The sequence below is a fragment of the Lampetra planeri genome, chromosome 9, assembly GCF_965212315.1.
Source record: "Lampetra planeri chromosome 9, kcLamPlan1.2.h2, whole genome shotgun sequence".
Lineage (NCBI taxonomy): Eukaryota > Metazoa > Chordata > Hyperoartia > Petromyzontiformes > Petromyzontidae > Lampetra > Lampetra planeri.
The window spans coordinates 6,495,396-6,523,300 of record NC_136115.1 but is presented as its reverse complement, the minus strand read 5'-3'; the positions used below and the strand labels follow the sequence as shown (position 1 = coordinate 6,523,300).

The 27,905-nt window shown below is 41.1% G+C and overlaps 3 protein-coding genes across 4 annotated transcripts in view; 2 read left to right on the top strand and 1 right to left on the bottom strand.

The window, feature by feature from the left end:
• HELZ2 (helicase with zinc finger 2) overlaps positions 1 to 8,706 on the top strand; it is a 52,604-nt gene extending 43,898 nt beyond the window's left edge. For both annotated transcript variants that reach the window (XM_078597530.1, XM_078597529.1), the window contains exons 27-33: positions 1,562 to 1,693; positions 1,931 to 2,126; positions 2,715 to 2,849; positions 3,082 to 3,312; positions 3,821 to 3,977; positions 5,392 to 5,559; positions 7,226 to 8,706. In XM_078597530.1, coding sequence (XP_078453656.1) covers positions 1,562 to 1,693; positions 1,931 to 2,126; positions 2,715 to 2,849; positions 3,082 to 3,312; positions 3,821 to 3,977; positions 5,392 to 5,559; positions 7,226 to 7,338 — 1,132 coding nt within the window. In that variant the 3' untranslated portion in view covers positions 7,339 to 8,706. The remainder of the gene's footprint in view (positions 1 to 1,561; positions 1,694 to 1,930; positions 2,127 to 2,714; positions 2,850 to 3,081; positions 3,313 to 3,820; positions 3,978 to 5,391; positions 5,560 to 7,225) is intronic.
• Positions 22 to 14,244, bottom strand: LOC144720634 (ankyrin repeat domain-containing protein 39-like). The gene is made up of 5 exons (XM_078597532.1): positions 14,134 to 14,244; positions 13,080 to 13,205; positions 11,236 to 11,339; positions 9,973 to 10,176; positions 22 to 9,523 (listed from the first exon to the last, which is right to left on the bottom strand). Exons 2-5 carry the CDS (start codon positions 13,174 to 13,176, stop codon positions 9,377 to 9,379), a joined length of 552 nt encoding a protein of 183 aa, XP_078453658.1. The 5' UTR covers positions 13,177 to 13,205; positions 14,134 to 14,244; the 3' UTR covers positions 22 to 9,376.
• A 1,304-nt stretch (positions 14,245 to 15,548) lies between these two features.
• On the top strand, positions 15,549 to 26,728 carry LOC144720632 (uncharacterized). The gene is made up of 8 exons (XM_078597528.1): positions 15,549 to 15,912; positions 17,950 to 17,985; positions 18,077 to 18,156; positions 18,260 to 18,386; positions 18,602 to 18,632; positions 19,817 to 19,866; positions 21,262 to 21,291; positions 21,706 to 26,728. Exons 2-8 carry the CDS (start codon positions 17,983 to 17,985, stop codon positions 21,826 to 21,828), a joined length of 444 nt encoding a protein of 147 aa, XP_078453654.1. The 5' UTR covers positions 15,549 to 15,912; positions 17,950 to 17,982; the 3' UTR covers positions 21,829 to 26,728.
• The last annotated feature ends 1,177 nt before the right edge of the window (positions 26,729 to 27,905 follow it).

Below are 27,905 nucleotides of genomic sequence, written 5' to 3'. Positions count from 1 at the left end.
GACGTGGGCAGGTGCTCCAAATCGAGGGCAAGCACATTTATTTATTGTGGTTAATAGCAATCTTGTGAAGAACAGCACCGTTACTCTGTAAAATGCAACAGCACGTGTTACAACAGCATTTCTTCCGAGTCGCCATTAACCATGTGGCTGGTGTATCCGCGCGGTCATTCAATAACCCTGCCAGCCACCTACAGGCCCGACTCAGTCATCACATGCTGCTGTACACACATGCATTGATGCACTGCACAGCACATCAGGACTTTCACAGAACCACACTTTACTCCCTTGCTGCACAAGGACATAATTAAAAGAGTGATCCATTCCTAATGTGCCACATATACTTTACATGTTTCGGAACATATGTTTCTAATTTGTTGTCTAAACATCTGGTAACTTTAAATACTCTATTGCAGCAGAGGAATGAGTTTTATTTTGGTGCAACTGGGAAAGAGCACAAGTTATGGGATTGAATTAAATATTATGGGAAACTAAAACAGTTGCAGTGTCTCACATTTTCCCAACGTGTACCATTCTTGTACACGATGTCACAACATATTTAACACTCATCATCATGATGATCCATCTAGCACTGGATGAAGGCCTTCCTGTCATCACCATCCTTTATGGTTTCATGATGCAACATTATATCTCATTCCTGCACACCAACTAATCGCATTGAATCAGAATCTTTATTTATACTGCTTGAATCCAATCGGCTATAAAGCTCTTTTTCACAGATATCCACTTCCACGGTGATCATCCTCTCAGGCTGTTACTCCATTTCCAGTCTCTACCATTGGCAATCGTCCCTTCTAGCGATGTGTCCTGGACAAAACTCACTCTTCTGAATAATCCTTTTTGTCGCAAATTAGCATTTTTTTTCTCCAAACCATGTGTTTCATCTTCTGTCTTTGTGTAATTATATCTACTCCCCTCTCCATTCTTTTCACACTTTTCAGCTTTTGCTCCATGATATTTGTTAATGTCCACGTTTCTGATCTAAAACGGGTTTTTTTATACTTGATTAAAAACAGTCTCGTTTTGGCACACTGCTCTGTTGGTTTTCATTAAAATATACAGACAATAAAAGTAACAATACAAGTAACAAGATAAAAACATCGATGCTTGTGATTATTATGGTATGTATTGTACAATGACGCCACACATGACATCATTGGGAGTGGAGGGGGAAAGGAGGCACACACATCATGGCAAGAAAAGCGAATCCATCTAGCGCTGGTTTTCGTCACCATGTTTTGGCCACCCTTTATTAATTTTGCTGGTTTTCCATAGGCTAAGTCCCTTATGACAGAGCACATTTTATTGACCTTTACGAGCGTTATTATGCCCTGTTGCAGATGGACAAAGTAGATGCATGAACACTCTCGAATTCAGCTGCAAAACACCAAAACACCAACATTCCAGAAGCTACAAAGTGGACTGAAATCACAAACGTTCCTTAAGTAGATTAAAAATATATATTTGTTTATCTTTGCTCACTGCCTAATCTACCAACCGTGTTTCAGCATCTAATACAATTACTTTCTTATCCTCAATTCAGATCAATGCAATCCAAGAACTGTGAAGATTCCCACCCAAGTGTGGCAGAATTGGATGAATTTGATGATCCTGATGGACAAACTGATGGACAAACGGAAGAAGTAAAAGACCTTACACCTGAAGAAATTATAGAGTAAGATGTTTATCTGTACATATTACATGTGACTTGATGCCCTTAATGGTGATTCAAAAGGTTTCGAACGTAGTAGCTTTGATTTATGGGAGTCCACAAGTTATAATACTTAAATGAACGTTGCATGCGACATTTTCAGTCAAAATCCCTCAACATTTTCCAGTTATTGCTTTTTTTTTCAGTGAACGTTGTTCGTGAGTCTCTCACGTGCGTGTACCTTTGTCCTGTACCATGTAGATATAAAAAACTCATAAAAGAAGCAAAGGTAATTGAGCTGAAGAAGAGCGACGTCGTTATAACCACGTGCTCGACCGCCGCGACGAGCATTCTCCTCGAGAACCTGGATCCTCGCGTGTGCCTCGTAGACGAGTGTGGCATGTGCACGGAGCCGGAATGCCTCATCCCTCTCACCAGCTACAAAGATATCGCTCAGGTTTGTCAGCACACCGTAAACGACACAAAGGCTTCGTCAGTCAATCTGGGCACAACATCGGCTAATGTGCATTTTATTTGTATTTGTTTATGCGATTGCATGTCTTAATAATAATAATAATGAATATTGATGTGCTTCATGTATCCCGGAAAACCTTGCCGAGTGTAGATATCTACTGTATGTTGAACTTCTTTCGCAACGTACTTAGCCAACCGTGATAATCGGAGGTGTGGAAAGAAATACTTGTTAGGGGTCTTGCATTAGGATGTTTGACCAATTCAATGTAGTCTTTTGACTCATTAATGACCAAGTAAATCAGAGAGGGGCTACGTAGAAAGATGTCTTGTTGTACTATACTTCTCATCCCCCATCTATTGCTTTCAGCCTTCAACTTTAAGTGACCAGAGTGGTGAAGTATGGTCCAATAACCCCCATGACGTGCATGGTTTGGGGAGGCCCTCATCCAGCATTGTATTCACTTGTTAATATCACAGGGGTGTGATATTAACACATCAATGTACCCAAATGCAAGAGCTATTTTTGCAAAGATACCTTTTTTGTTGACTCTCGTATCTGCATTCCTTTTAGGTTGTCCTGCTGGGAGACCACAAGCAACTTCGCCCCTTTGTGCTAAACCAGACGGCAGCCAGACTGGGAATGGAAACGTCTATGTTTGAGCGCTACGCAAAACGGGCCATTATGCTCGACACACAGTATCGCATGGTCAGTCCTAGACATGTCCATTCTGGTATAGAAAGACCAGGCTATGGACATGTATACTTTGTTTTCACTAACACTATATAGCTGTAATTAAAACATATCTTCGTGTTAAGGTTACATGGTTAAATGAAACTGTATTTTTCCCCCTCTTTTTAAGTGATATTACCAGTGTTGTATATACATATTCAGACAGTTTGAAACATGAATGACTCGTACCTGTTTCTTCGATTTATAGCATCCAGATATCTGTGAATTTCCAGCAAAGCAGTTCTACAGTGACACCAAAACAACTCTTAAAACTGCAGATGAGGTTCTTGGACGACCTAATAGCATCCTAGGATATGCTGATAAACCCAGCTGCCCAACCCTGTTTGGTCATGTTGTTGGAATAGAAGTGACACTGGTGGTGTCTACAGAAGAAGGCAGCGAGAACTCCAAGGCCAACAAAGCGGAGGTTGAACAAGTGGTGAGCAGAGAAGTATACACCAAGCATGGTCTAATATTCCAATCTGGTGCAACGTTCGCCGTCTAGATTTTCCCCGGTGCGGCAGTTTAAGCCACTTGCTTAGCACCACAGCCGATTGGGAAGGTTGCGTGTGGTGTGGTAAAGTGTGGGTAAATCCCACCTCTTCCAAGACATTGAGACAACATGAAAGGGTTGGCCAAATAGCCTTTCAATGGCCTCTCTCGAGGTCCCATTCACAGAGTCCACCCCCCTCTGCCAGCAGTAGCATCAGCAAGCGCTCGTAAGGATGCACCTTTGCATATAACACTGCAGTGTAAATACATAGATTATTGTATTTTTTGTGTTTAACAGTATATGTTACATTAGCAGTACTCATTATTTCCAAATTGGTGAGGGTGATTGACTTGGAAATGTTAAACTATAATCCTGGAATAGCCTTCTACGGCATAATGTGCTAATTGTCTTCAGCAAATGGCTTTTTGAAAGATCCCCTTTGTATTCTCTACAGGTGCGTCTCGTAAGTGAATTGGTCAAAAAAGGCTCCATTGCAGAGAAGGACATTGCAATCTTGACGCCATACAATGCACAAGCGAATGAAATTCAAAAAGCTCTGGAAAAAAAACACATCAAAAAAGTTACTGCAACCACCATTACGAAGAGCCAGGGTAAGCACATGTCCTCTGTTTTGTAATGTATAATTGTTTTCATGTATTATGGATGTATTATGGATGTTTTCCTGTTACACGCACTACATTAGCACAGTGCATATATGTATCGATACCTGCAATATATTAAAACTTTAGTTTGACATACACCGCCCTTAAAATTCTTTTACCAACACTGATGCCACCATAGATTTGTCTTGGTATCTATCACACATGACATAAATATATTGAATAAACTTTTACTTATACCACAACTGGCATTCTTTATTTTAAAAAGGCAGAAAACTAGAGGTATAATCAAATCAGCACTCTCCAAATGAAGCCTCTTCTGAAGTTTCCATGTACGGTGAACCAGCGTTCACTGCCCTGCAAATATCTAGCAAGTAAACGACCACAAAAAAGAGCCGAAGATGTGGCCATCACCCTCATTTAATGAGCCGAAAACACATCTAGTGTTGGTAAATCCTTAATTTCATACCAGGAATCCATGTGCCTTCACAAAAGAGGATCACCTCTTACCTTAAAGGCATAATATTGTACCAAGAACTGAATTATTCCTTGAAAAGCTCCTAGCAAATGAAGAAAAACCTGAGACATTGTGCCAAACAACACGTATATCCCAGACTGAATGGTCACCCAATTTTCAACAAGTAATATTGGGGGTTACAGAGGTCCTATCTAAACATAGGTATACTCCAAAATACCATAATAGAAAACCATCACAATATTCAAGTCTCACTGCAGGTCAAACACTTCTTTCTGCACTTTCACACACTGCTCAACTTTGGAATTCCCTACCATCATCTCTTTTCCAAAATTCGTATAACCTTGCTCAATTCAAGAAAAGTATTCACTCTTTAGCTGTTACAATTTCAAGAGCACTGTTTATCGCTGGCTGCTCGATGTTTTGGGCCTATGTGCTTGTGCTCAGAAACCGTAGTGTATACCTCTTGACAGCACCTCCCTGCCAGCCACATTGAGGTGACCAGGTGTTCCAGGGAAGAACACGTGGAAATGTCCATGGCATATCCTGTTCGAATAACACAGAGGGCGCACATGCCCACTGGAAGAAGAGGGAGGGGGCAGCTATGAGAGAAGTGACTTCACAATACTGTCAATTATAGCCGGGAAGGCAGCAAGTATGGAGCAAATTTGGAGATGGCAGATGGAGCAGCTCCAACGGTCCTAGAGAGGTTTCTGCCGGTGTATTCACAGTTAGTTCTGGGTTATACAGTCGGTCATGCAGTGTTGAATAAACACGAGTTTATTCGGTCTGCGTGAGAAATATAAGCAAAATGTATGGTGTCGTCTAGTGTGTGTACTATAGCTGAATGCTTTACTTGCAGAGATTTGTGTTTATGCCAAATGCTAGAAAATGATCTTTGTACATCCACTATTGTTGTCCATATCGCAGGAAGTGAATGGCGCTACGTTCTACTATCAACGGTTCGTTCTTGTTCTCTCGACGAATTACAAGCCAATCCATCAAGGGGCTGGCAAATGAGGAGGCTGGGATTCATCACCGACGAAAACCAAGTCAACGTGGCATTAACCCGAGCAAAGGAAGGGCTCTGCATTATAGGTAAAATGTTTCCTTACATACACAAGATTGTAAGCATTCTGCTTAAAGTGCACTATAACATAATCATGGGGGATCTTCTTAAGTTAATAAGTGAAAGTTCAAATATATATTTTCCAAAATTTAATGGGATTCATTTCCATTGGCAGTCCTAATTCAGTGGCAGAAATTCCACATTTGTACAGCATGGACCAGTCTCGATAGCAAAGCACTGTTAAAGTAAAATTAAGGTCTTGAGCTTATTAATAAGTGTAACATCCTTGGCCTATGACCAAATCATGTGCCAAGCACCCGATCTCGTGAGGTCTCGGAAGTTAAGCGGGTTGAGCCTCGAGAGTGCTTGGATGGGTACCACCATCCACAAAGGGGTTGTCATAGGCTGCTGCGGAGCTCAGAGATGGGCAGCAGAGGGCAGCAAAATCCATTACTATATTCCCACTTGGCCCTTGCATTTGTAGAGTAAAATGGGGACGTGACGTCAGGTGTGCCATTCAGTACGATGACGTCACGTCTCCTAGGGTACTTAAGGGATACCCCGTGACGTAAGCGGGGTCACTGTGAAAACGGGTAAAGTAAGCAGGGTGAAGAGGGAACCAGGGGTAGAGAGAGGGATCGAATAGGGAGTCTGGGGAGAAGCCGGTGGTAGCCGTAGAGGTGCTTCTCTCTCCGGTCGGTGGAGTCGGCAGAGTCCACGATCCGACACGAGAGACCGGAGCTAGCCGGCAGGGACCCAGACTCAGAGTAGGACCCCTAGCCCCTGCATTCTCTACAACTATCAACCCATACTCCCGTGAAGGTAAAGTCACCCCCATGTCCCATATGGTGTAGTGACGCCCTCGTCCTGAGGTTATGGATACAAAGTGGATATGTACAATCCACTTTGTGCATCTATTCTATGCGGAATACAGGTGAAACTGCACATGACCAAAGACATGCATAATTCAGTAGCATTTACCTAAGAGTAAAATGCTGCCGTTGCAATCCAGAGGTTACTAGTTGGGTGGCCAGTCAGGTTCACCCCCCCCCCGCCCCATATTATCTACCGAGCAGTAGAAATGCCACAGCGGTGAAGCACTCCTGTAATCCAGCACTGTCGAGGCAAATGTTGCGAAACTCCCTTCCCGTGGGCATCTAGGTACTATTCCCTGGCTTCCCAGAAGGCAGTTCACCATGGGATCTTGTTTCCCCTTCATCTGTGTGGGCTTTCTCAGGGTGCTCCTCTTTCCTCTCGCACTCAATAATTGGCTGATAACACCTTAATACATAGAGAACCCAAAGAGCTTTGGCAATTGTAGGCGACTCACCGCGTGGCTGCCTTCCCACTTGTCTGTGGTTCCTCACGCCTCCCGAGTCGTTCTCTTAGAGAGTGAGTGAATACTGTGCGCGTTACGAGTTGACGTTAAATAGGTAAGCCGGAGTTAGTCAATAGGCAGATCGCATGTGATGAGGTAAATTGTTGATACTCGCCACCTTTTCCAGGACAACTCGCCAGGGTAAATGAGTAGGCCAAATACCCTCCAGAGGGGTTTTATAAAGATCCCCCTCGTGGAGGGCTTTTGCTAGCACTGGCATGAACAAGGTATTGCAGGGCTGGAACTTTATCTAATCTAAAAATAAACATAGCAGCACTGGATAACGGTTCCATCCGATGCTTGCTTTTCTTTTCCAGGAAATCAAGATCTGTTGATGCGCAGCGATTTGTGGAAGGAGCTCATTGAAAGTTACCAAAAAAAGAGTTGCGTTGGTAATGCCAATCAAATCATTGTGAGCTCAGCTAGATAACAGGGCCACACGTTGATTCCCATAATGGAATTATACTTTTTTTTTAAACATTAATCCCAAAAACATGTGGACATTACAAATCAAGATTGAATGTATATTTTATTCGATTTAAACTATGAATAACTGAACGAGCAGAAAAACATTAGCAACTTACCTAACCAGTAGGTATAATATGTATACTGCACTTCATTTTTCCAAATGAAACAACTTTCTTAGTGTGTTTGCATTTCCATACATATTATTTTAAAGTACGTAAAAAAACCTCAACTTGCAGTGATCCTAAATTCAATTATAATTGATTTCATCAAAAATCCTAATCATGTTTGCAACAAAACATACACTGTGCTTCCTAATTATGTTTTTGATATCCTCTAAATATATATATATATATTTCCTATTTAAAGTAATAAATAGTTATTTATAGATCTTTGTTAATCCACTACTCGATGATGGCCTCCTCACGCCAGGGCTATCATGTATAGACTTTTCGTTGCCATGTGCAGACATTCGCACAGATAACAATATGATCTATGGATCAATTCAGGGAACATATAAAGGGCAGAAGAGATAAGAGGAGAGTGTATAACAGGAACTTCCCTTGATGTATTGGTCGATTTAAAAGCCATACAAGGGTAACCGGCTGCTATAAACACAGTTGTTTGTTAGTTCACCAGATCTATGGATTTAATATGGAGCTTTACAAATTTGATAATAGCCATCAAGTGACATAAACTAATAATACTAATAATACAAGCAAGTTATATAGCATATCGCTAGTGCAATTATGATATAAAATCAGTGCCAATTATACTGCAAGATTTAATTCCTCTAAAATCTGCAGGATTAAACAATTATTTTGATATTTGTAAAATCGCGTTTTATTAGGTATACAGTTATTCATAGTTTTTCAAATTACATGTATTCGTCAGGTAGCACTTTGTTTATTGGTCTAGTGATTAAAATGTTTATACCATAGCCGTTTGAATGTTTTTATGAGTGTCTATACGATTTTCTGTTCCATACACATATAGTACATATTAGCAATTTGCTCCTTGGGAACAAATCGCAACATTCCGAGTAGCCCTGCACATATCAGTTACATAAACATTGAAACATGCCTTTGAGATTAGAGGTGGCATGTTTAAACTCTATTGTTTATTTGAAACAAATCTCTTACGGTCAAGTTCACTTCGTCAGGGAACCAAGTAACAGATGATTTAATGACATGAAATACAATTTTATACTTTGAAATGCTACTTGTTATATAGTTTAAATAAGCTTTTTAACCAAATGTAAACAAAAAATTGTGTGTTTTAAAGCCTATGAAAGTGCTCGTTTTACATTGATTAAAAAATTTGATTCTATAAATTGTTATACTTTTTTTTATTCTACATCACACGTCTGTGGGACCAGAGTTCCATTTTCTGGTCTTCCTTGACCCAAGGGTTGGCCGTGAGATGGACTCTACTACGTCACAGGGCTCTGTGTTCAGCAGTTCTTGCGAGTTTTCCCATACTGAGCCCTGTCCAAAGCAATTGCATCATCAATCCACGTTCTTCTGGTCGGCCTCACTTTCTTGGGGGCTGAGCCTTGAACAATCATCTTCTCCGGGCAGTCTCCAGGGTTTCCACAGGACGTGTCCCAGAAACACCATCTCCTTAATCTACTCACGAAATACACTTTGGTTGCCTGTTTAATCGAGGATTGGCTTATTTGTCTGGTGGGCTGTCCAGGAGATTCTTAGAATGCAGCAGAGTCCATTCATCTCCCAGGCCTGGTTCCTTCTTTCTTGACCTATTCTAGATTGGTGTGCTGTCCTCTAATTTTGGAATAAAGGTCAAACACTTGCCTTTACTAAATAAATGCAGGTCTCTTCAATGATGAAACATGACAATTGCCAAATTGTTTTAGTCAAAATCACCATGTCACTTATATGCATTTCTAAAGCATTTTTCATATATTAATATCCAATGTCAGAAAAATGGTCCATGTTATTATATACTTATATAAATGTGCCTATCTTCAATACCAAATCAATTCAACCTGTAGAAAGAAGGGCCTTGAGTTCAGAATCTTCTTTCAATAGATCGCAGGCCTTCCTACACTTGTTGTCAACAATGTCCTTCAAATCAGGCTGCTGTTGGACTAGCAATTTACAGACTGATAAATGCCCTCCCTCGGCCACCTGCAAAATCAGATTTTAGTTTGAGATGTTCATATTGCTAGTATACATTTTATTTTAAAAAAGTATAAAATGGGCATTGCACAGAAAGCACCTCCTTAATGCTACACAACACCTGGCATAATTAAGTAAGTTTCTACAGAGTGAGTGAATTAAAAAAAAATACTTCTGCTAATAATTTAACTATAACTGTGTGACTTGCAGAACTTTGTGACGTATATTATAAATATTAAAATGACATACCAAACAATCTCAAAAGGCCAACAGAGAATTCACAATTTAAAATGTTATTTGGCCATTGCTTTATCTTCTTAGATTTAAGTAAAACAATCATAAACATCACTAAAAAATAGTATAAATTTGAAATAAAATCGAATGCTAAATATTATTGCGAAGATAAAAAAAAAACCTGTTGCAACTGTTCAAATACTTAGCAGAAACGACAGGCTTACTTTGTGAAGCGCAGTCATTCCATCGCTGTCACGAAGTCCGCAGTCAGCTCCGTGCTTGAACAAAAGGGACACAATGGTAGCGTGGCCACAGTACGCCGCTCGGCTCAGTGCAGTGGCTCCCCCCGGCGTCTGCGCGTTCACGAGTGCCCCATGGGACAGCAGCGCCCGGCAGACTGCCTCATGCCCATTCCGGCTGGCGTAGTGCTGCCACACACAATAGAGGACTCTTGTATTAACGTTGTTTACCAGCAGATCATACATCTGGCCAGCATAGACGAGTAGGTCAAACGCACCTGTTACGAGGGGCTCTCGAGAGCTTCCTCTAGTAGAGGCCCTTTTGCCAGCAGTGATCCATACCAGTCAACCCATATGGTTTAACCCGTATTCTTGTACAGGGAAATTTAGTTTTCAGGTCCATACGCCGTACAGCCGTTTCAATACGGGCAAACACATTTTTTGTCTGTGTTTCTCCCTTGTGATGGGACTTTGTAGGATGAATGTTGAGATTTATAAGGGCACGGCGTGACCAATAAGGTCTGAATTGGTCTGTAATAAGTAAGGCACTGATAAGGGGTTGACAGGTATGGTGATCTGAGCAAGAAATTGCAGGGTTACACCTATCCTCTTTGCAACCTTTCTTCTTCACATTGTTTTAAAAGCAGACCAAGCAATCATCGTGCAAGAGTTCCAACTGTGCTCTCCTGAACCAAACAGCCAATTTGGCCTACTCACTTTAAAAAAATGCAAATTAGCATTACAATATATCATCTCATATTTGGATTGAAGGTACCACTGTTAATAAAATGTAAGCACGTAAAAAATATAATTGTTTTACAGTTGCATTTGTAAAAATTAAACGACTGAATTATATTGTTACTCTTCTTGGTTCTTTCGGTAAAGTCACGTAGAATGGAAATAATAAAATAATAAAAAATAAAACATTTAATAATTATCACGACGTTTCGGCCAAAACGTCGTGAGAATGATTTAATTATGTTTTCTTTTAGTTATTTTATTTCCATTCTACGTGACTTTACCGAAAGAACCAAGAAGATGAATCCCTGCAGTCACGAAAGCTTTAAATCGAAATATATTGTTACTATTACAACAATTGGCCACAAATAGCCATTTATATATTTAGAAACTCTAATTTAATTTCTAGTAATTTTACTCAAGTGTTAATACATACGAGCCTCTAGAAATATATTCCAATATATGTTTACATATGGCAGTATTCGTAACAAGCAAATAAAAAATGCTTACTAGTCCAGTGTAGCCAGAAGCATCAGTCTTGTTTGGATCAGTCCCCTTATTCAGTTGAGACACCACTCTATTGAGGTCCCCTTCACCGGCTGCTGACCAGATTCCTGCATGCAGCCAGTTTCGACAAATTATTATATCATTCTTCCACAGAAACACAGCTTCTGCAGACATTTGGGTTACACATAATTTAGATGGATATGGTGTCTAAATACAACAGCAAACCTCAAGATGCTGCGCAAAACAGTCGGTCATGTGCTTCCTTGGGATGATTAGTTTCATAGAATGAGAGACAGTCATAGGTGTAGGACACAAATTACCTCAAACTGCAACAGGGGCAGGGAGATGACAGCATGGATAGCAGGAGAAAGGGGACAACAGGCGAAAGAGCACTTTCCCAACTCAGGGAAGGTTGACTGGGGGCTTCGATAAAAGCCTTGCTTACTGGAGTAAAGAGTTTGTCAGGAGGAGTAAAGTGAGATGAGAAGTTAGCATAAAGAAACTAATCGAAAATGGAACAATAGCAACACAGAATTTGAGAGTGGATCGTGAATTTGAGTTCATGAAGTCAATGCTAATAGAGCTGTGTGTGATCAGGTATGATTTGACGGTCAACTTGCAAAAATGTACGTGCCTTACGAATAAATTAATGTTCATGCTTCGGAGTCACAATTGATGAATACAATTTTTTTGACATTGTAAATGTAGTGCTGCCCGTGTAAGCAGAGGTCTCATGAACCCATTACATACAGTACATACAAATGACACATAATATATAGTGAAAAACCATAATCTGACATGTATCGCAGGCATAATCAATAATTGAATCAATTAAAGTATGTGTAGTGACATCGGGGATGTCACTGTATGGTGCCGGCCTGAGAGGGCCACGGCATGCGATGCACTGTCATCGCATACACCCCGTGGCAGGTGTAGTACCAGCCCTAGCGGCGCTTGGTGAGTGCTGGGATAGCGCGAGCACCACGCATAGCGTGTAGTGCGGGCCCCCACAGGGGGGAGTGGGAGAGTGTCAGCCCAGGGGCAGGGTTGCCCCAGGCCATGGCACTCTGGTTGACCCCGCAGACACGTGATCCAGAGTGTCCACAGAGAGGCCCCCAGGTGGGGGGGCTAGGGGGTGATCACATGTCTGGCGAAAGCTCTCGAGAGGAATCGAGAGGGAGCTGGAAGGCTCCAGAAAGGAGTGGGGCCAAGGGCGGAGCAGCCCCGACCCATGGGGGGATATAAGGCGGGTCCCTGAGAGGGACCAGGGTCGCTGCATTCTACAAGCTGGAAGCTCCACGTCTCAAGCTGGAAGCTCTACGTCCTACGAGGCATCAACACGTGGTCGCGGACCCGAGTGAGAGGGTCCGACCCTCCGTAGCTGTAACTCCTCTGTGAAGTGTAGTTAGCTGGGTGGTCACCACCCTAGGCTGTATCTGGTAAAGGGGCAGTTATCCCTTTGTGTTACAGTGTTACAAATAAAAGTGTGGCCTCTGAAAGGAACAACGTCTGCGACTCCGTTGGACCCACTACATATGTATCATGACATGCCTATTAAAGAAACACTCATGGAGTTTTAAGCTTGCATATGATGAATGGGACCTTTATAGCCTTTTGCCAATCCACTGTTGAAGATCACCCTATGTCGTGTCATTCACTGGGGTTGTTTGATCATACTTCACCATGCTGGTCATTGTGGGTTAAATAAGGGGGGGGGAGGGGGAGGAGACCCGGGAACGTTTCACATATCGCTCGCCACTGATGTGAGCTGTGGCCAGGAATCGAACCCAAGGTTATTAGGGTTTGCAGCGCGGTGCGCCGATCACGGCCCCACCGCTCAATCTTACCGCGCTCAAAGTCCATCTCATCAAGGGTCTGGTGCACGCCGGTCGGAGCAGGGTCCAGATGACAGCAGGAAGCGTGGGGGCACTGGTGGCCAGACATGATAGTTCAACTCCACTGCCAGAAGGGGGCTAAAGAGTGAACAAAAGTGTTCATGGTTATTCATCATCTGAAAAGTGTTCATGATTCGAGCCGAATGGCTCACAAGGCTATACCTAATAAAAGAACTTGAACTTGATCTGAAGGGGGAAGCTAAGCGTGCAGTTTCCTGCAGTGGTTCTGCAACTCTTCGAATGCATTGTAACGTGCAAAGGGTTGTATGCAACTTAGTTTCTTTTTGTTTTTTACCTGTTGTACCTGACCGAGCCAATACAGTTAATAACGGGACAGCGTGGTGAAGTATGGTCAAATAAACCGCGCCCCACGACCCGCAAGGCATGGGGAGGCGAAATCCACCAGTGGGTTGATAAAAGTTATATATTACAAATATATATTGCGATCAGCATTAGGGGCCGTCCATAAATGACGTCACGCACCTAGGGGGGGGGTCAGACATTTGTGACGATGTGTGACGAGAGGGGGGGTTTGAGAAATGTGACGTCACATCAAAATGCGCAACTTTAAATAAATACAGACAACACGTTCTACTTAATTAAATAGACATTTTAATAAATGTTTTCTCCTACAACATCCGAGTGCAGCGCCACATTAAATACGCACTAGAATGACAATAGTTTAAAGCGATTTGAAGCATGTTTTATTTTATTTGGGGGGGGGGGGGGGTAGAGCTTTGTGACGTCATATTTGAGGGGGGGGGGTCTGACTTTTTGTGACGCCGTGTGACGAGGGGGGGAAAGGGTCCTTACACGGGGCAGACACTCGGGGGGTGGCACATTCCACGTTCCTATGACCGAGTCAGTCCATCCAGAGCAACGTCTTATCAGGGCACGGGGTGACCAATGAGGTCTGACTTGGTCTGTAATAGGGTCGGGCACTGATAAGGGGTTGACAGGTATGGAACTAGAGGCAATGCGAGCGGCGTTTCAGCACAGTACTCACGCTGTAACTTCGCGGACGCACTTTCGATCCGTCGGGGATCACAACATTGGTGGTATCGAGACGAGACGAGAGGGTCGTGGAATCGATTCCTGTTCATCGATACTAAAAACATTTATTTTCGATTCCCCCCACCCCAAATAAAAGTTATAACAAATTTAACAATCTATCGTGTTTGAATACAATCGGTATATTTTAGGTCTGTTTGTTGTGAACGTTAAACGTTCAAGTTTGCTTTTATTTAATTTGTATCTATCGTTTATAAGGTCGATTCCTTTTATTTAGATTAATATAAAATCGACTCCGTATCGGACGGCGCGCGACGAGGGCCACTGCACTCTAACACGAAATCGCTTTTCACGTGGTGCCAAACTTGCACGCGACACGGAGCCCCTTTAATCCGAGAGGTGTCAGACTCGGGCCAGAGTGGGTGGCCCTCAACACGATTCACTCTCAACAAATGTATTTTAATTTTACCAGGTATGGCCCACTCACAAATTACAACGGACCTTTACGCGAGAGTTTCATTCAAAGTGGACCCACTTGACGAGAGCAGCCGTGAACTAAAACTAAAATACTTAATTTACCAGGTAAAAGCGCACTGAGATGTGTGCAGCTCTTTTTCAGATGCCACCTGGCCACAAATGATAGCTCAACGAAGTGGCTTATCGCGTGGAAATGTATAGCAGCCAAATAAGTACGACTCAACTTATGTTTATAAATGTGGAGGGTAAAACCGGAGGACCCAAAGGGAAGAAAAAAAACACGACACCACGGGGAGAGACGTGCAAAATCCAAATATACTGGGGTCAGGGTTTGGGACCGAACCCAGGCGAGGAAGTTAACATCTCGCCACTGCGGCACCCCACTATTACATGCGACCCCATAGAACGCTGATTCGTTATGGCACTTTGGACTGGAGCATTTTTTTTACGAAAACGTTCAATCAAAATATCGACAAAGGTCTTACGAGCAAGAGAACACACAGCTGCACCGGCCGAGGAAACGTCATTCGCTCAGTCAATGCAAGATTAATAAAGAAACGACCACTCCACATTAAAATAAAGGAACGACCAATATTTTTCCAGGGCCATCTGTTTCAGCAAGACAATTTTCGACTGGTTTTGCCTTCCAATATTCCCACCAACAGTCAGATCCGTGATACAAATTCTGCTAATTTGCCAGATGGGTTATTCACTCGGCCACCAATCAACACATCTGAGCCTATTCATTACAAATACAGTTGCTTTAAGATAGTTGCGTTCATGTTTTATTTTCTGTGAACAAGTTTCTATAACCAGGTATCCATTCAAAACTGAGCATGTATTGCCAAATGGGGTTTGCCCGTGCCAAAATAAAATGCAATTAAGCAAAATTGTCCAAATATAATTTTCCACCGTCATGCACGACGACGACGATGATGGTGGTGGTGATGAATAACCTAAGGACAAAGTCATGTCTGTCCACGTTCAAATAAAAGCGCTCTTTTTTTGAGTGTGTACGTCAACTTTTGAGAAACTATCCCGAGGCAGAATGAACATTTCCGGAGGCCAAATCTGCGGTTATTTTGTGCGCTGGTTGGCGACGTTAATTTTATTACGGATCTCACCGTCTCGTATACAATCACATGCATTCGCGGCTCTTGATATTTTTAAGTTGTTTTTAAACAAATAAACTGGATGCTTATTGTTAATGTTGTACTTGCCGGGCCCCCTGCACGTAACGAAAGAGGAAGTGTACAGTACATTTTAGTTTTAAAAAGGCACGGCAAGACTACGTACGGTAAGTCGTGTGTTTTTTTATAGTAAAATGTCTTCTATAAAGATAATGACAAGTATTCACTGTTTGTGGTTTTGTTGCATACACGTTGTCGAAAAGTATATCTTTAAGTTTTCCCGTGGAGGGGGGGGGGTTGTTTTGTGTGTTACAAAGAGAAATTGAATGTTTCGGTAAGTTTAGCGTGGCGGAATCAGGAACCGGCCTGAACTAAAAACAGCGCTCTAACAACATTCGCGTTCCATGCTTGTCATTCCTCCGATAGCTGCGTAATTTCTTTAATATTGCAAAAATGTGAAGCATCGGGAAAGCAATGTGTAAAGATATCAAGCTCATACCTGTCAGCCTACCTTACAGACCAATTCAGACCTTATTGGTCACCCCGTGCCCCTTATACATCTCAACGTTCATTTTATAAAGTCCCATCATAAGGGAGAAACACAAACAAATAAACAAAAACATTATTTTTGCCGGTATTTAAGCGGTTGTGGGCTGTATGGACCTGAAAACTACGCGAATACAGGGTAAACCGTATGGTTTGAGAGCTATGCAAGATTGTTTGCCATCATCATCGAACGCATCATACACGTGCTGTAGAGTACTCACCAAACTTTTAAATGGTAAATAGCCGGTGTTAGAAGAGAAAAAGATTCAACACAGGTGGATTCTTAACATCGCAACATCGTGATGTGGCAAAGGCGAGGCCTTCATCAAGCGAATGGCTCACAGGGCTATACCTAATAAATGAACTTGAAGCAGTTGATTGATAATGACTGATTAAATAGCTGTGCCAATAAATCAGAAACATTTCCTCGATTTACAGGGTAGTCCAGATGTCTTGTGACCCCCATTTAATTATCTAGAACTGAATATCTTGTGGAAGTGAAAGACATGTTCGGCGTTATTAAATTGGGCTGTGCCTATGTCATGGTGAACGAGGCTGTGCCGATCAGTGGTGTTGCCAATACTCACAAAAAACTTACTGGTGAAGAGTTCAGACTCCCTTGGAATTGTCCTGGGACTCACCGATACAATTATGTTGTTAGATTTTGTTTTTACTAAATGTGTGTACAGGTAGTCCCCGACTTACGATGGTCCGACTTACGATATTTCGATCTTACGATGGCGATAGCGATACGAAAATTGCCACCAACAACCTAACATCATTCAAGTATGCAGACGACGGACAGAATCTTGGCGAGTACAGTATAATATGATACGTTACGATACATTCAATGCATGTTTGATACGTAGTTTTAGCGATTTCATTTAGAGTCATCACGATACGATACATACGTTCAATGCATGTTAAAAGTTTTTTTTTTTTTATAGCAGATAGGATTGTTTCCTGAAAAAACTTTCTATGAAATTGCAGTTCGTATAGGTAGGCTAAGAATTTACCTTGTTTTTTACTTTACATTTTACTGTGCAATACAGTATTGTAATTAATAATTACATACACACAGGATATAGTTTATACAGTACTGTACTGTAAATTGCTCTGTTTTGCAAAATTATCACCATTCTTTAAGACACCTGGGTAGGCTAGGCCATCTTTGACTTACGATCATTTCGACTTACGATGGGGTCGTCGTAACGCATCTTCATCATACGTCGGGGACTACCTGTATATTCAACTTCTTTCGCACGGTACGTAGTCAACCGTGATAATCGGAGGTGATGTGAAAGACAACAAACTAAACAATAAGCAGCTCTAAAGAAATTAGTTTTCAATCTAGGTTTAAAAGTTCTATAGCTGCCGTGGCTTACTAATATCGGAAGAACGTTCCAGACGGCCGCAGAAGTGCATCTCAAAGCGAGTGATTCATTTATGTAAATGTGTCGTTCATCCACCTCCACCCGACACATCCAATTAGTAAATATTGTCACGTGAACAGAACGTGCCAATTTGTTACTGCAGTACTTCAGCACACCGATGTGCTGGAGGGCAATTCACAACATGTAAAATTGAGTGTGACGTTTTGCTGGTGATTACAATTGCAGTTTTGTTTCTAAAATTTGTTTTAATTGTGATCTTCACAGATAAGAAGTGCTGTATTAAAGAATACATTATACATGGTACGTATGTTGCAATATATATACACATTCATCTGATCTGTTCTACCTATCGCTGCCTAGTTTTCTGTAATCAATTGTATTTTCTACACAGGATAGTCGCCGATGTCACCTGCCTTGTCTGAACAACCTGTTGAAATCAGCTGAAAATCTTCTCCCCATTGCATACACGAGGTAAATGGCCAAAACCCCATTTTCTCATAATATTCATTACAACAGCAAACATTCAGTGCATTGACAGGACTTTGTTATAATTGTTGCTTGTGTGTTGCATCAGGAATCAGAAGAAGGAAGCACTTGAACAGGTCTTGACTTGGCACTACGTAGCTACAGATGTCCCTTGGCGTCAGCAGCATGCTGTTATGAAGATGGCCAAGGCGTACCTTGAACACAGGAAATATGCGGTAAATTGCATTTTAATGACAGCTATCAGATTAACACTTTATACACAGCAGATACGATGTGAGAACTATGTAATTTTAATGTAGTAGAACATCCGTTTCAAAATAAAAGCTATAATTTACAGTTTTAACAATACAACATACATTCCAATACAGTAATTACCAACACCTTTTCCAACCATATTGAATGAATAATGGTGAATGTGTTTTTTTAACAGGAACCAACCAAGATATCAACAGATAACCTTCGTAAGTTCACAACACTGCAGATGACACTAATATCTGAAATACAACTTAACTACATTACTGTAATCCATTCCGTTCCTGAGTTTCCATTCCTGATTTTGCACTCCCTACATACATTGTTCGGAAGCAGTGGCATATTGGTTAGGGTATTGATTTTTTTAACACAACGATCCCAGTCCAATACTTGATCACAGTGAATTATTCTTGGGTGGGCCCCTTCAATAACCTCGCCAGCATGGTGCATGCATTTGGGGAAATACACCATAGCCCCAATTATCCACTATTTTTATGGATAAGAGCATTGGCGACGCAAATTCCTCCAATTTTCTGCAATTAAATTTCGATTTAAAGCTTTCGTGATTGCAGGGATTCATCTTCTTGGTTCTTTCGGTAAAGTCACGTAGAAGGGAAGTAATAAAATAATAAAAATAAAACACAACAAAATAATTCTCACGACGTTTCGGCCACAACGCAAACATTTTACTCGCAGTTAAGTGGAGTAAATTCACACCACGAATAATATGATTTGTGACATTGTTCTCCCCCCTCCCACCACGGATAGGGGCCATCCATTTAGTAGGGACGCAAAAATCTGTCAAAACTTGACCCCTCCCTGTACGCACGCGTACTTTTTACCCCCCCCCCCCCACCTGCGTACATACGCTTGACGCACCGCCCCCCCCCCCCGAATCCTATGCAATGGCCGATATTTGGCCGATATTTAATCCACGTAGAAACGATCAAGGATTAATAATATTAACGTGTTTAAGCAAACAGATAGTCCACGCCGGCTGCATTAAATAATTAAGTTGCTACCTTGGCCACTTATTTTGCTGAGCTGCGTGATAGCTCGCAGTGAGGGGCACGGTGGCACACAAGTGACACCTCTCCCACAGTCCCACTTCTCCCGGTAGTACTTGTTGTCTCACAGCTGAAGAAACTGAACTGTGGCTCATTTGAAGGCCAATGTAGACAAATTATTATCGAGGCTTCACCCCCCCCCCTCGTTTCCTATACATACGTACATTGTCAGTAGACCCCCCATACGCAAGCGTACGCATTTGGGTTAACCCCCCCTCCCCCTCCATGCGTACGTATTAAATGGATGGCCCCATAAGAGTTTTCCTATAACGTGCATAATACCAAGCAAGACTGTTTTTTTTACACCCTGTGGCTTTTGCCTGCAGGCAAAATCCGGCAGGAGAAGATAAGTCCTGCACAAGCACCCATGAATAAGGTATCATACGGGAAGCACCCATATAAACCAAAACATTTAACCCGGACACATGGTAACAGTTTTAAAAAAACATTCTTTTAATGTGGTCAACCAGCCAGTTGGCTCAGTGGTAGAGTGAGCAGCTCACAGTTGGAAACTCGCAAGTTCAAATCCTGATTTGGGGTTGACTCAGCCCATCATCACTCTGGGGTTTATAAAATACATACCACTTGTGGAGAAGTCAACAGTGGTTGTGTTATGGGTAGACTCGCCCCTGCCAAAGGATCATGGAATCTCCTCCACTGGCTCAGGGTAATAAACAGGAGGTGAGCACCGCTTCAATGAGCATTGAAGCAGGAAATAACTTTGACATTACTTTAATGTGGCGTATTGGTGTGATTGCTTACATTCATGAAAATAATGCATTGGAGGATATTTAAGATCTTGCTATATTTAAGACCGGAAGCAGGTGGATTGCTTCACTATTCTGGCAAATCGTCCGATGATGCTGGATGTAATTACCAGCGAAACGTCGTACTCAAATTGTAAATGTTGTGGATTTACTCTCCAGCACACCGGTGGGCTGAAGTAGTAACTAATTGGCGCGTTGTTTGCGTGACAAACCTTACTGGCTGGGTCGGGTGGTGGAGGGTTACGACACATTTATACGTACGCGATCTAACCCAAAAACCCGTGTTATGAATATTGGTTGCGAAAGCCTACATGTGTAGTACCGTTGAGGACGCGTGGACACCCGAGTAGAGGCACACGTATTTATTTCACAACAGTCACTGGGGACATACAGTACTGGAGGGGGTATCGGCCCCCTCACCCGGATAGCTGGGAACACACGGCTAGCTACCCCTAGCCTGCCTCCTAATCCTCCAATTACTGGGCTAGGGGAGGCTGTCTGGCCCGACACTGGTCAGTCGGGCTACGGTACCCGGAGTCCCAGAGTCCTGGCTCTGGTTCACGGGACCACGCCGCTGGCTCGGTCCTGCGCGGCCCTGACAAGGGCAGCGTCCCAGGGGAGTCCAGGGCTCTAGCTAGGCAGTCTTCGGTCTTCAAGAGTTTACTTAAACATTCTGCCCCGAGCCCTCTGACACATCCCCCTTTATACTCCACCCCGCTGAGGGGTGAGGCCCCGGGCTGCCTGGTGCGGACGTCGTTGAGAGCACCCCCCCCCCCCCCGTGCACTCACGTAGCCCCGCCCACTGTGTTTGTTTCCCATAAGCTGCCATGCATAACGGCTCTCTCTCTAACACCCCTACACATACAGCTCCTCCGTAACACCCCTACACATGTTAAATTGACGGTAGTTTAGATTGTCACTTTGCCCACTTTTTTAAAGTCTATGGTTTATGTATGTTGTATTGTAAAATTGAAATTATTTGTCTTCTCTTTGCATGATCAAAGACACCACCAATTCAGGAAACTGGATATGTGGTAAGATATATCACAGTGCTGTTTTGAAGTAAAAAACAAACAGGGATATAACAATTTATTGTAAAGCCTATTTCATATGGATTACATGCTACGACTATGGTAGTTTTATAGTTCCTTATTTTATATATGGTAATTACAGTAATAGTAAAACAGTTGTGAACATGTGGAGCATAACAGCAGCTTTAAATATGTGTGATTAAATGAACAGAAAATGTGGCTAACATGCAATTCATGTATTTCGGGAATCACCCAAACACCCTTTTGACACGTTTTATCATTGTTCAGGAATATAAAAGCTGATGAAAAATTTTACTTTGATGAATGGTATTTGATATTGTAATCTAGGAATCTGAATGTTGAATAAATAATGAAGTGGTAAAAACCACATGCAACAAATCCCTCTCTGTATTGCAGGGAAATCCAAGAGAAGAGTTTTTCCAAGAGGAATACCTAAAGATGAATGCTCTCGGCTTTAAAAAAGTAGCACTCTTCATTGTTTACGATACACTGCATAGCATTGAATGCAGTTTCCACTAAATCTTATTGCCTGACAATCTCCGTCAATTATATCCTTGGTATGGCCGTTTGCTTTTTTGCCCCTGTGATGTCCTGTAATCTCAAGTGTCATCATGGTTTTAATTAGGCAGGTCGTAGGCTTAGGTTATTAATAGGCTAGGTGGGAAAGCGTTCTTATAAACATTACAAAACTAGCAGATTAACCTTTTAACATCATGATTTATGAGGTTTGAAAAATTCAAAATCACATGTGTTACAGAATCCTTATCTCAAATAAGGATATTTCCTGGTCTTTCTGTACTCCTTGAGTATGGCTACAACACTGCCTAAGCATCTATATATTCAGAAAGCCATTTTTCAAATAGAGTAATTAATTTAGTATGAAATGTACAGTAATTTATGCTTAAATATATATTAAATTATTTCCAGGTCAATGCTTCAAGGTCAATCATACACGATGCTAGAGATTCACTTTTTAAAACCTAACCATTATGCAGAGGTAATGCTGAGAAATATCAAACGCATGTAATACTAGGGGGTGTTCATGAATTGTGACCAAAGCTGTGTAAAAGACAATGATCCTTCCATAAAATATACACTGTGAAATTCATGTCATGCCAATTATAAATCCGTTGTAAAATTATTTGAATTTACATCTTGGCTAACATTTACAGAACATGTTAAACGAATGTTTTTTTTATATTTTACCAGCTCGTGGGACGTCAATATATCATTGAAATGTGCTTTTAACCTACAGGACTGTATACTTTACTTAATATATAGTAAAATACTTGAATAGTTAACGATGTTATAAATATATACATACTTACTTAATATATTACTTTATTCAGCCATAGAATAGTGCTTTATGTTGTAATCATAAGGAAAATACAAGCGAAATTGATACCAGGATATTTTTATGTGGATTCACCAAGAAATAATGTCAGTAAATATCATAACCTGATAACAATTTTTTTTATCGACGATCAGACACTAACAACACAAATTGTTGACGACTTGATTAAAATTATTTTTAAAGACTACCCATCGGAAACTGCTCGATTTAAAGATTCCGTTTTTGTATTAGAAAGAACAAAAAATAATTAACTTAATAAGCTATGAGGGGAAGCTCCTATCTTTTACTGTTTTCAAATTATTTTTAAAGACTACCCATCGGAAACTGCTCGATTTAAAGATTCCGTTTTTTTTATTAGAAAGAACAAAAAATAATTAACTTAATAAGCTATGAGGGGAAGCTCCTATCTTTTACTGTTTTCAAATTCAGATTTGAACATCATAAAATGCGTGTTTTTTGGTTCAACCCCACCTTAATCCAAAATATCTCAAAAACTTAAAATAGAAAAATGGTTCTCCCTTTCATTTTATTTGCTGTTTAACACTCTATCAAAGGGAAAAAAACGCAATTCTTTTTTATTTTGAACGGTTTCTGAATGACACGCACACACGTTTATGGTTCACTTAAAATCGAGATTTGGGAGTCTTAAAATGAAAAATCCGGATTTTCCCTGTTTATGTCTGAAAAGCTACATATATACCAACTTTCAGCATTATGCCTTGATTTTTGAGACATACAGATTAAGGTATTTTTTTTATTTATATGTGTGTATGCCAACTATTTGTATATTACATGACTTCAAGCCACATTGCATTTCTTTTCAGTTCTTAAATAAGCTTACATTTATTTCAGTTCGTACGTAGTGTAGTAAAACGACACTGCATTGGCTCGGTATGGGGGCTGTAGGCAGGTGTCACGGGGGTCGTGTCGGGCCGTGACACCGTGAACCCAACAGGACACGTGACCGGATAAAGGGGTACCAGGGGCCCCAGGGGGGTCACGTGGTTGGGGGCTCGGGCCTTCCCGAAGGATCGGGAAGGGGGGCGTGGCCTGGGGCGGAGCCGGCCACGCCAGAGTAGTTATAAGCGGGGTGTGGACGCTGTTCTGTTGTGTCAGGTCTGGGATGAAGCCACCATCTAAGATCCTCGGTCTCGGGTCCAGTAATGTAGTATCACCGTGTGTTAGCAAGTTAGGAACGGTGGTTACCAGCCTATGTCGTTATCCTGTTAATGTTCAGAGCTACCCGTTGTGTTTAGCTAATAGTGTTGCCTCCAAAGTTCCAGTGTGCGCCTGAATTTAACCCACTACATATGTAATGTTGCGTTTTCATTTGCACTGCAACATATCCGAAAGACGGGGCACAACCACGATAGTTAACATCAAAATGTAGACCAGCAGGTAACCGAATATAGGCGAACTCTTAAGCACACAAATTCAAATGGCTATAGAAAATGTATCAAAGAGATGCCACCAATTAAAATAATGAATTAACTCGGATAGTCATTCCCAGTACTGTACAATATTTTGAAAGTGTGTATGGAAAGCTAAGAAAACTAAATTTGCCTGAAACCACAAAAGATTTGTTGGGGAAAAGGAGAAATATAATCGGAGATAGAAATACAAAAGTGAAGAATGAATACACACAAGTCTGTAAAACAATCAGGAAAAGAATAAGAAAACAAATCTTTAAAAATGTCATAGCATGCAATGGGAGTGTAATACATTTTTAAATAATTCCATTCCACCACCATCATCATGAGCCATGGTCAATCCACTGTTGGATGAAAGCCTCCCAAGCCACAGCAATGTAATATTGCATTCCCTATCTCCACATTGTGTATATGTTATCGGTTTGTTGATTTCCCAGGCGTTAAGGTATCCGTTTGAGACTACTGACCGTTTCCGAGTTTGCTAATCCAGTTAAATCCAGTTCAGAATGAGCACGATCAAACAAGTTCTGCCGGTGACAATGTTTGGAATGCCAATACGTTAAAAAAAAGATTTAAATCGTTTTAAGTGGATAGAACGGAAGGTGATTTGTCTCCGTAATGTTGGAATCGTGTTACCAATGTACTGTACCCCCAACGCAGTAGCAGACCTATTAAATTAAGTATTAAAGGCATTAATTCCGAACGACAATCTGGGCAGTCCTATAACAGCAATTTTCGGCCCTTTGTCAGTCCTGTGCTGGGTGAAAGGGTCCCCCATACCGTGTCTATACATCACAGTGCTGTCATACACAGGACATTAAAAGTTTTGCTGTCTGAAGGGAAGGACGGACTGGTCACGACCAGAAGACGTGCGGGTTGCTACAAACATACGAGCAAAAGTGTTATTTTGGCCAGGACATTCCCGCAAGAGTGTGGCTCTTTCCGAATGAACAATTTTGTCCCGCCGCCCAGGGGAAACAAAAAAAAAGTCCAATGGGAAAGCCAAAAAAACTACCCGAAGCGATTCCCTCGCGTTATCTTGGTTAAATCAGACGGAATGCGGCTTCTTCGTTGATTTACAGCCGTACGAGTACACCCGATGTTGTTTACGCGAGCCGTGATCCAGACCCGTAAGCCTCGGCTATGACTTTTCCCACCCTCTCCTTCTCTGACCCAACTGCACTGCCCCCTCTATGCTCTCAAAATCTAAGCTCCACCTCTACCTTCACAATCCACGCTGCCAGTGTGCGGTTGCGTCTGATCAAAAAGCATTGTTCGTGGCTATTGAAAGAGGGCTATTAAGTTACGTATTATGAATGTCAGGGCATGTCGATGACCACACGTACGCACGTTTACTGTCGTGTTTAGACACGTGCGTCATGCAAACAAGGACTTACACTCTTGGGGAGTTGATGCGTCCAGCATGCTCACTTAGAATACTAAGCTTAAAAGGCACGAGTCTTATTGGCAATGCAGAGTGCTTATCTGAGAGTTCTCAAACACGATGTTTATCTTAATTTGGAGCTTTCGTGACTGCAGGAATGTTTATTTTGAGGCCAAAGTAAAAATCCATTACGTGTAGATCTTTGATTTTTTGTTTGCGTTTGTACGTGATATGAAAGCTAGGTAAATAAAAACTAGGTGTATGGCCATTCACGTTGTGTTTCATTGTGAAATAATGAATACTGACTGGGATTCGTAAGCATATTCATCTTTACTTATAGATTGCGCAAGGAGAGGAATTTGTTAATAACAGATTTAAATATTGAGTGAAAGCAATGTGCTTAATGATTCAATTTACAGGCAAAGGGAAAAAAAACACGTAGACTCTCCAAAATAGACAAGGCACATACTACAATACAGTGTTCATGTTCTTGGCTCTTTCGGTAAAGTCACGTAGATATAAAAAATCAAAATTACAAGTAAAAAACCCACGACGTTTCGATCGCAACACAAGCAGTCTTCTTCAGGTCGCTTGTGTTGCGATTGAAACGTGGTTTTTTTTTGCTTTTAATTCTGATTTTGTTTTCTATCTACGTGACTTTACCGAAAGAACCAAGAATATGAATTCCTGCAGTCACGAAAGTTTTAAGTCAAAATTTTACAATAGTGTTTATTAAAAACTACGTAGACACTCCCAAGATAAACAAGGCACATACTACAATACAGTGTTCATTAAACAAACTACGTAGACACTCCCAAGATAAACAAGGCACATATTACATTACAGTGTTCATAAAAAAAACTACTTAGACACTCCCAAGATAAACAAGGCACACACTACAATACAGTGTTCATTAAACAAACTACGTAGACACTCCCAAGATAGACAAGGCACACACTACAATACAGTGTTCATTAAACAAACTACCTAGACACCCGAAGACAGACGAAGCACATACTACAATACAGTGTTCATAGAAAACTACTTAGACACTGACAAGACAGACTAGGCACATACTACAATACAGTGTTCATAAAACCTATTTGTATCAATGCGTTGTTTTTCAAAGTTACGGTAATGGTATCAACCCTTATATAGAATTATCATTTTGTAAAACACAATTTTTTGCTTGTTATTTGATGATTCTGTATTGGTAGTGGTGCACAAGCGCAATAAAAAAACGCACATCAACACCACTTCCTTAAAATTAAAAAATATATACAATCGGTGGCGTTTTGGCCAATTCTTCTTCTTTATAGCACACGAAGAAGGGCCATTTCTCGAAACGTCACCGACTACATGGATTTCGGGCAGTTATTTATGAGTGTCTTAATGTTTGCATGGAGTATAATGTTAATGCAATTCACACATCGCCGCTCGAAATCATAAATGCAAAGGGCACAACTCTCATCTGAAATTATCACAAATTAGCAGACAATTATTGTTCACAATAGTAGATGCTATGGCCAACCTCTCCCGCAGGGTTCCTTCACACACACACAATTGAATAAAGTTGTTGATGACTGGTTGCTAGGTACGGTCACATATTTTACACGGCCATTCTTATTCTATTTGACCAGATACACGCACGGTATCGTAGCACACTCTAAATGCACCGTCTAGAATAGATCATGAAACATTGTAACGCATGTAAACGGCACGGTTCAGATCTCACAATAGCTCAATTGGTTCGTCATTTGTGAGACACTTGGCACGTAGAAATTTGCTTCTGTTTCTCTGACTGTGCCTCACTATTTTCTCATATTCTACATAACGTTAACTCATGTTTGCTCTCTCCCTGACCCTCGATCTAAACCATGTGTCGGCAACATGTGGCTCTTTGGCTACCCCTTGTGGGCAGCCTGTAAAAAAGTTATCTTAAACAATTCAGATAATGTATCAAATGTGGCAGAGAATGGGTCACTGTGGAATGTATTGGTGACAACAAAATGTACAGTTGAACACTATTTTTAAAGAATAATTACGGGGGAAATAAATTAAATAGATGCAGTTTATTCCACCACATAATTTGTTTATTCAAGTCAGAATTTGTTTGCCATCTGCTGTATAACTGTTGCTGTGTTTGTGTTCAAGTGGCTGTGGGTGTCATGCGGCTCTCGAACTTTTTTGCTCAAAGACATTTTTTTAATTCTAGATTTGAAGCTTTCGTGACTGCAATGATTCATATTCTTAGGTTTTTTCGGTAAAGTCACGTAGGTAAAACATTAAAATTAATGAAAGTAAAATAAAACAAAATAAAAATAAAAATAATAATAATAATTATTATTTTTATTTTGTTTTATTTTACTTTCATTAATTTTAATGTTTTACCTACGTGACTTTACCGAAAAAACCTAAGAATACATTT

Bases quoted from the DNA above. Each gene is read 5' to 3' on its own strand.
- LOC144720634 (XM_078597532.1), bottom strand. From the start codon at position 13,176: ATGTCTGGCCACCAGTGCCCCCACGCTTCCTGCTGTCATCTGGACCCT. The intron at 11,340-13,079 runs GTAAGATTGAGC...GGCTGCATGCAG, and splicing joins TGAGATGGACTTTGAGCGCG to GAATCTGGTCAGCAGCCGGT. The intron at 10,177-11,235 runs GTAAGCATTTTT...TGTGTGTGGCAG, and splicing joins CTTCTGGCTACACTGGACTA to CACTACGCCAGCCGGAATGG.
- LOC144720632 (XM_078597528.1), top strand. The intron at 18,157-18,259 runs GTAAATGGCCAA...GTGTTGCATCAG, and splicing joins CTCCCCATTGCATACACGAG to GAATCAGAAGAAGGAAGCAC. The intron at 19,867-21,261 runs GTATCATACGGG...GCATGATCAAAG, and splicing joins CACAAGCACCCATGAATAAG to ACACCACCAATTCAGGAAAC.